Here is a 9,388-nt window from a genome sequence, read left to right as displayed (position 1 = left end):
TTGTTCTTTCACTCTCTTCTCCCACACCATCTCTGCTTCTAAGCAGATCAGACATCAGATGTCTTGTACTTGAACAATTTATACCACACAAAAGGCTGAGAACTACATTTCTTCAGAGTGCTGGCAAACTCTAACCTGCCAAAGCAGTGAATCTTGAAACGCAGGTTTAGAGAAAGGGCTGGTTTCTGGGTCAATGAGCTGTGAAAATGCAAATTGAGATCACTATGTGTCATCAGAAAAGGTAAATGCTAATTTTAAAGGCATCTAGTGTGGCAGTTTTCCCCCAGAACTTTAATCCACTGCATGAAGGCAATATGTGATGACATTTGACAAATGTCTGGACAGCAATCTCTAAGAAATTAACTCAGAAGTACATGGGATAAATCTCAGAAGTACATGGGAAGTACATTTTGTTGGTATTTCAAACAAAATGTACAGGGGAAAAGTCTTCTGTAGAAGTTACTGTTCGTTAATTTAATGAAAATTACCAATAAAAATATCTTCCAACGTGAAAATATGAAAATTCATTTATTTCCATAGGCAACCTAATTCAGAGTACAAAGTGATGTGTATTTCTCAAAACTGTCACTGTACCTTTTACATAGCTTTAAAGTAACTGATCTAAAAGTTGATACAAGAATAATTTTGGTTTTGAAGAGCTGTCCAATAAATCAGATATACACTAATGCCATGCTATGACAGTTCTATTTATGAATCACGGCTGACACAACAACAATATCACTATAAATCCCATGAGAATTTTAATGTTTTACAATCAGAACATAAAACTGCCACTACTACAGAGACTGTACAATTAGACAAATAAACAAGTATTAAATATTTTGCACAAGGCCTGAGTTCACTATAACACATTTTGATTTACAGCTTCATCTCAGAAATCTGTACAGCAGTTAGACCTGTTCCAGAGAACTTGAAGATAATACAACTTCAGGGCTCATTTGTTATGTTGATACAAGGGTGAGGCCTGAAAGGCAAGAGGATTTGGTGTATGAATCCAAGGTTTTACTGCCTTGTGCCATTTTCTTTCAAAGCAGTCAAAACCTAATTGAAGGTAATGTACAAGGCAGAACCTCACTTGAAAATCAGCTCACTCATCTAAAATTCTCCAGATAGGTTTCCTCACAGCTTTCCAAAGGAAAAGTTCACAATGAGTATATAAAATGCAGCATATCTCTTAACAAAGAAAAAGAAGGATTACATATACAGCAGGGTATTTTTTTTCTGTACTTCCCCTCCCTTCTTTCATTGGAAATGGCACAAATCACCAATATCCCACCCAACCCCAATAAAAAGACCTTAATCAATAAGCAAAGGTCACTCCAAAGTCCAAAAACTTCATTGTAATGCAAGATCCAGTAATGCAAGATCCAGTGTTCATAAACTTATGTTTTAAAAACTTTCCTTTTCTGCTCAAGTCACCCAGATGTAGGCAGACTAGGCATGTATTATTAATAATAGATAACACAAGTATCATATAATTCTTAGCCTGTATGGAAGCTTTATGGAATTTGATTCAAATCTAACTTCTCATTTAATCTCTGGTTTTTTTTGGTGCAATTGAACTGAAAAATCCAAAACTCCTATAATCTAGAATACAATCCCACTTATCTATCTACAGACACAGATAACATTACAACAGAGGTTATAATACAAAAGTCAACATACATTTTTCTTACTTTAAAAGGCAATCAGGGTATTTGTTAAGGTTCCACATAAATGTGAACCAGTTGTTGCTAAAAAGACAAAACAGAAAAGGAAAGTTTTAAAGAATAAGGCTTGAAATGTTGTGCACCTACACATCCAAAAATTCAGCCTTTTGCTTGGGGTACTTAACACCTGTGTAAGGCCACAACTTCCCCACAACATTTCTTATTCACAGTGAGGAGAACAAAGTATCTTCATTAAAACAAACCAGGATCTACCCATGCTCCCAGTAAATTTCTCTCCCCATCTCCCAGATAACTGGTAACTCCTTTTCCTCTCAAAAGCCTCCACTGGTACTGCTGCCCTCCTGCATAAGCAAGTTCCAAGGGCTGTTCTGTGCCTTCGTCACACCACTTGTGTGATGAGAAGGAACAGAAGCAGCTCCCTCCCCCAGTGACACCTGTGCCATTTCATTCCTGCTTTCTCTCAAGAGTCAGAACTGGGGGCTTCTAAGATAATCTGAAACTCAGTAGTTTTTTCTCCATCAGCCCAAGTAGAGGTTTTTCAAGCCTGTTTATTACAATCCTTTCCTCTAGCAGAATTAGTTTGTTTTCTGTGACTGAGTTTTGAGAGGATGCTTCTGACACTTTAATACTTAAACCCAAATGTAACCAAGAGCTCTAATATGGAAAACACTGCTGTCTTGGTGCAGTCATATTCATTTAGCATACACCAGAGCAGGAAAAGCACAACTGATGTAAGATGTGCAGCTATTTTCACTTAGCTTCTCCTTTGATAGAAAACAAAATATAGATTAATCACTTCAAGAATAGGAACTTACGCCCTTCCCTTTACAAATCAATGTAAACTAGATGGGCTGGGCATTTCAGCCCAGACCCTGTCCTCATTTCCACAGTAAATGAAGACATGCTGACAGTGGGTGACCCAAGTGGGTGCAGAGTGGCTGCTGTCATGATACAACCTGACAGGCTTTCACATTTTTCCTTTAAATTAGGTTCAATATGAAGGGCAAAAATTTAGTGTAATTTACTGTCTTCCTCAAGGCATTGCAAAGAGTAACTTATTACCAGGTTACTATTTCATTAGCAGCATTTGTAGTTTCTCAACCATGTACCAATTTCAAACCTTTGTTCTCTCTCCGCTTTACTTTACATGAGGACTAGGCAGACCCTCTGCTACAGGCCAAGCTACATGTAGCACTGCTTTCTATCCAAGTTCAGCCACAGGAGGCTCCTGGAATACCCACATTTTGTAACATTGTCCCTTCCCTCCGTCTTTCCCAAAAACCACCTTGGATGTGAAGCACAACTGCTGCTCTCAAACAATTCACTCTGGCCACAAAACAAGTCTTCCAGCCTCTTGCAAGGCCTCAGAACCACAGCTTGTAAGTGGAGAGATCAGTTGGCCAAGGATTCCTAAAGAAAAACTATTGTAGCAGGAGCCAAGTGGCACATGGCCATGGTGACTTACCTCTTGCAAGTTCTCTTTCCTTTAAATTAAGAAGAAATCATTTGAGAACTTCAAACACACTGAGTTTCCTGACACACTAAACAAGAAGTATCTATGTGAAAAAGAGACTGGACTCAGTGCTTTTGTTTTATTGAGTTAAAAAAAAAATTAAATAACTGGAAGATTTTGTTAGAGCTTTTGTAAGCACCCTTTCCAGTTTTCTTTGTTGTTCTTCCATTCTGGGCATTCTGAAAATTGCAGCAAACAAGAGTAATCAAAGTTATGCTCTGAAATATAAATGAAAAAAGGCCTATTGCTTGAGTCAGATAAAGACCTTATTCCATTGCATTACCACTTCAAAAAAGAGCTTATTATAATTTGAACCTGTAGGATTTATTTTTACTCTGTTCTTACAAAACAGTGTATGTTCTGGTATAGCCCATGCCAAAAGCACATACCCCAAACCACACAGTTTAAGAGGTCTAGTAAATGAAATCAGATAATTTTTTTTCTACTTTCCCTGCAATAGGCTAAACTAAATCCAGTTCTGAAAAGCTCCCAGTCCAGACACATCAGGACACTGACTTTTATGACTGCCTTTGCCATAGATGTATTAATTTAATACATTGTAGAGTCCTATGAGATGTTTTTAATATAAACCTATTTTCCTAATAATTTAGAGGAAGACAGATTCAAGTAATTCTTCAAAGGCTTGCCTTAGGTTACCCTAACAAAACACATAAAAGAAGACATGAGTGTGATTGAGAGTATAGAGTGCCAGCAACTGTAAATGAATTTAAATAGTTCAACAGTTCTAGTATTGTACTTCAATTTACATGGACATTTTAACATAACCTACAATGCTTACCATGAATATTAACAGCACATAAGCATCACAATGTATTAGGTATTGTTTTCCAGACCACAGATTTATTGGTCCCAGGTATTTTAAAATGATAGGACTAACGCAGCAGCTATTATACATAAAGAATTCTTTAAGAAATATGCTTAATGCTATCACGGCTTAGACCTGTGGAAGTATAACAAAATACAAGTCATATTTACAGCATAAGGCCCTTTGGTTTCTTAAGCAGCAAATGAAAGAAGAGTTTCTTCAGTGAAAGGCTTTGAAAAATAAAGCAAGTAGGCTTTCCATAAAAAAGGTAACTAGTTCTTTCCTTCTCAAAATAACCATTTATAGTCTGCAAAATTCTAGGTAAGAAAGCTCTTGAAATTCTTAGGGAAAAAGAAGTTAAAACTCAACAGTAGTATCTGACAGAGCAGAGATTCCACCATGGGCAAGCTGAACATACACCTTCTGGAAGCAGAAGAAACCACTATGTGGATTTCTGGAGACCTTTATTGAATTTAGCGTAATACAATAAAAAGGATCTGAAATACCTGTGTATTTATCATACACTCTAGAGCTTACAAATCCGTATTTGAGAAATCACTTCATGTCAATCTATCCTTCATAAGGACTTGATTTAAATCAAAAGTAAAATGAAATACTTCACTCTTAGTCAAGGCAATTTATGGCAGTCTGCTTTTTCATAAAATCCTGTGCAAATTGTATAAGGTGATCCTTTTTCATTGTCTCAATTGAGCCAAAAATTAATTAATTCAAGATATTTCTGTGTAACTATGTAACGTGTGTTTAGTTACACAGTTGGAGCAGTCAACATGAATTTTACATTTACATTCATTTTTTGAGGTTTCATAACTACAGGGTTTTTTCACATCAGTTAGAAGCAGCATCATACTAGCCAAAACAATGGAATATACAGTAAATGTGATGAAATCACCACATGTATTTTAAAATCCTGCTTAAGTGGTATGTTGCTTTTGCTATGGGGCTTGCAACAAGGATCTGGCATTATAAAAGAGATTGTAAACCAGCATGACCTTTGAAGCAGTGTTCTTCCTCTGTCCCAAACTTGAACCAAGTTTTAGAACAACTTCTTATGCCTGATGAATATTGTTAGATCTTACTACCACATTCATTACATTGGCTTACACGAGAGAAGAAAGTCAAAATATGCTCCCTTCTTAGTCTCGCCCTTAGTTATGGGTTAGAGTGCTCTCTGTATAATTTGGCTATCAAAATTTTTAGGTCAGCTGAAGAATTTTCTTTTTGCAAACTGTCATAGGACAAAATGACAGCTTGTGACAAATTCAGGCAACGTGAGTAATTCTCCAGGTTTGCATCCAATAGCAGCATTATACCCCATAAGCATTTTTGCTGAACTTAAACAAAATTTTGTAGGGAATTTCATTGGACTTGACTGAGTTCAGCTCTGAATAATTTCAATATACTTCTTTTTCAGATGAATATACGCATCCTACCTTCAGCACTCTCATGTTGGTAAAGAGACAGGAAATCTTTAGCATGTAAGATGACTTTGCACTCACACAATTCCACTGCAGTACCAGGTGAATGAAACATCAGCCTTTTTTCCTGCCCAGAAGTCCTTACTTTGCTGGGTTGAAAGTTTCCCCAAGTCATGCTTTTATTAATAAAAACAAGATGTTAATCAGCTTACCCATGATCCAAATTTCACCAATCTTTGAAGGAAGAAAACAAAACATTTTACCCAAAAAGATCTTTTAAGTCATTGCTAGCTGAGCTGCTATTTGTCATTGTGTTTGCTGGTTGTGCAAAGTTCTGAGGGGAAAAGAAAGGATTACCCTGTATGCCAAAGCCTGGCTGTGCTAGCATGTTCATCTGAGGTCCCAAGGCTGTATTGCTCGCATTCGGGGACCCTGAAGGTGGCACAAACTGATTGACCCACTGGCTTGATTTCTGTTGAGCCAACTGCTTCATGCTAACTTTGGGTTTTTGAGGACCAAAAAGATTATCTAAAGCAGACATGTCTGGGGGTCTGTTTTGTTGTGTCAGTGGAGAGACTGCAGATGCAGCATTCATAGGACTGTAATTTGGCATATTGGCAGGTGGTACCATGTTCATCTTGGTTGCTCCTGTTGCACTTGGACCACTGAAGAAATTCTGAGTGGCAAGACCGGCTCCCATGGTGAATCCAGCAGTCTGAAACCCCATGTTTGTGTTTAGTCCATTTGTCATATTTCTCTTTGTGTTGTCAATGGGTGATGAAAATCCCATCCCAACACCCATAGAAGGAACGGAAGAGAAGCTGTTTGAAGATGCAACTTGAGCTTGGTTGATAGGACGGCTGGTCAAAGATGCCATATTATCTATCAAGGTATCTGTCAAGTCTTTTGTCTGCAAAATACATAAAATGCAGTTAAATGTTTTTCCTGTACAGACACTCTAGCAACAGTATTTTATTGTTTCCCCTGCAGACCCGGGGAAAATTAATTTTTCAGAAATTAGAATTCATTGCACGGAATTGTGCACAAAATGTGCACAAATGTGCACGAAATACACAAGAGAAATTACAGTATTTGTGTTCTTTGCTACTTATAACTAATTGTTATGCAATTTTAATTTGACATCTAAGACTCCACACAAAGCACTACTGTGACTGTTTGCTCTGTTTGCTTAAATGCCCCATTCCTATCCCCAAATCTTATATATTTCCTTAAGAAACTCTTCAGAGAAAAACCTTTTTTAGTATGCCCTTTTTCCTTATCTAGTACTATGACCTTCCTATAATAATGACACCCTTGGAAACCCTAGCAATTTGAAAAGTGGAAATATTGCTAATTATGCAAATGGAAGGCACATGAAAATTCAATTTAGCTTTTCTCAGCTGTGCCGTTGAGTGACTCACAGGAGGAAAAATATGCTAAATGCATACAGCCCTTGAAAAGGCATCAGAGCTCCAATGGAAACAATGCAGTTGTTTGTTCTCTCTCACCTGCTTCACTGGAGGTGTCACTGTAGTTGCTTGGGGCTTAAGAGGTTGCTGGCTTTTCAGTTTCTGTGCCTGTTCTTGTTCTTTAGCTAACTTCTGCTTCTCTTCCAGAGTAAGTGAGGCCTTTAAAAGGGAAAGTACTGGTAGTAAGTTGCAAAAAACACTTATTTCTGACATTCATATTTTTATTTCATCCTAGCACTGCTGTTTTAATAATCTGTGGTAAATCAATTATTTACACAAAAGAGAAAGGCAATAAGTGAAATCTACTATTATATTTACCATATTGCTAGAAAGTACTTCAAGCAAATAAATATAATATTAAGAGCAGCATAATGAGAAATTTGGCCAGATCTCAAATAAAAGAGATATTTCAGCAAAGCCACTTTAGCTTTGTTTCCTTAATATTGGGCGTAAGAAAAAGTGTTCTTTACAGTTTTTGTTTTTATATGGTTACTAACTTGCTCTAGAAATTCAGTGAAACCTAATATTGTCTGTGGAGTTGAAAAGGGAATTTCATTTTAAAACTGCTCAACAGTATTTTGAGGATTTTAACTCCACTTTTGCTAATACTACTGAAGGATGAAATAATTAAATCATTCCCCCTTACTTTAATGCAAGGATTCAGATAACTAGAAAAAAAATGATAAAACATAGATTCTGGGCAGCTATTTCTATAATTAGTACAAAAAGAATTTTACAATACTTAAAGCTTATGTTTACTGTATTACTGCTTATATTTTATATTATGCTATTTTTTCTTTTACTTTTTGTATTTAACCACATATTGACTGTTTTCACTTAACTTTGAAAGGTACAGTAAAAGTTAGTCTCTACTACTACTTAAAATTCTACACTTTATCTTCATTTCTCTTTGTCATTTTATCATAAGGATCCCTATTTTGCTTTTCCTACCTATATCCAGTGGTGAAGTTTCAGTTTCATTTAAATCTATAGTTAAGGAGAAAGAAAATGACCACAAATTTATAATCCTAATTGCTGCCTACTTCATTCAAACATATATTCAAGGAAAGGCTTACATGTAAATTGAAGGATATGATCTGAACGTTTTTCATGGACCTTCTCATGTGACCATATAAAGCAGTTAGTTTTTCTACTAAAGCTTTAAATATTGTACCTATTTACACACTCTTTTTCTGAAATCCTATCAGCTTTGGATTAGACAGATGGAAAAAAAAAGAAGTACAAAAAAAAAAAGCAGAGCACACCTTTCTCTGTATTGATGACATCTCATTCTCTTTACTATCAGATCCACTAGTGAGAAGGTCAGTTCCATTATTAAATACCTTGTCAATCTGTTTAAGTTCAAAGAAAAGAAATTTCATTATGTGAAATAGTGCAATTTAAGGCTATGTAAATATCAACTAAGTGGTTTTAGATTGCAATGTTCTATGAGTAAGTTACATGTTGTCACTTACCTGATTGCCTGTACCACTAGATCTTGCCTCTTCAGCCCCACTCATTTGGTTGGCAATGTCCAAGGATCTACACAGTGCAGAGTATATTACAACAAGACAACTTTGCAACCACATCCATAACATCAATCTAACAATGCAGATCATTCTTCTGCATTTAAATAATACCAAACAATTGCACTGAGAGCAACCAGTTTTATATAATGCCTTCAGGAGACTGGCAAATATTCCTTTGAGAAGTAGCAAACACCTCCTAATAATCTCCCATGGTCTTCATTTCTCCCTTTGAGGAGGGTGATCCAGACTTCAGGTATCCCAAATTATTTTGTCTTAGAAATCTCACCTCGTATCAGGCTCCATAAAATAGCTCCAAGTACTTCAAAATATCCCAGCCTTCTAAAAGGCTGCAATGTTTATGTTTCTCTGATATGGTTTATTTCTCAGCAAGTACAGGAAAGCAGCTTAGCACCCAGAAGTAGATCTTCTGCCAACTGTGCTTATTTGAGATAATTCTCAACTACTGAACTTAGAATTATCTGATTTTTTTATTGCTATGGCTAGAGTTCTCTAACATTTGCCAAAAAATGACTACTTCTCCAACACAAAACATTAACACTTACTTCTGTTGCTCTTGCATGACATGAAGTTGCTCAAGTTTTGTTTTATGCTCTGCTTCCAATCTATTGAGCATATCTCTTATAACACAAATAAAAGAATTGAACTGGAAAAGAAATACATAAGAAGTTTGGATTTTGCAGTGATGGAATTCAGATAGGTGTAACTTAGCAGGTAATACCTCATAAACCCACAATACACAATGTAAGATAGTGTAGACTTTTAAATAATTTATACTCCACCTTCATTCTCGTGCATTAGCAAATTACAAGCAGAGTGCATAGTGAAACACGGAAAAATACATGCCACTAAAAAAACTGAAATGGGCTAATGCAGACAAAACCTCTACATGAGTATTACCAGATT

General features: G+C 36.2%; 1 protein-coding gene across 2 annotated transcripts in view; it reads right to left on the bottom strand.

Moving 5' to 3' along the window:
- Positions 1-501: 501 nt before the first annotated feature.
- The window catches only part of SCYL2 (SCY1 like pseudokinase 2), a 34,430-nt gene continuing 25,543 nt past the window's right edge, over positions 502-9,388 (bottom strand). For both annotated transcript variants that reach the window (XM_059471877.1, XM_059471878.1), the window contains 5 exons: positions 9,028-9,128; positions 8,411-8,477; positions 8,201-8,287; positions 6,975-7,094; positions 502-6,376 (listed from right to left, as the gene is read on the bottom strand). In XM_059471877.1, the coding sequence (XP_059327860.1) occupies positions 5,726-6,376; positions 6,975-7,094; positions 8,201-8,287; positions 8,411-8,477; positions 9,028-9,128 (1,026 nt within the window). In that variant the 3' untranslated portion in view covers positions 502-5,725. The remainder of the gene's footprint in view (positions 6,377-6,974; positions 7,095-8,200; positions 8,288-8,410; positions 8,478-9,027; positions 9,129-9,388) is intronic.

This window comes from Ammospiza nelsoni, chromosome 5 (genome assembly GCF_027579445.1).
Source record: "Ammospiza nelsoni isolate bAmmNel1 chromosome 5, bAmmNel1.pri, whole genome shotgun sequence".
Classification (NCBI taxonomy): Eukaryota; Metazoa; Chordata; class Aves; order Passeriformes; family Passerellidae; genus Ammospiza; species Ammospiza nelsoni.
This window is presented reverse-complemented; position numbering and strand designations above follow the sequence as displayed.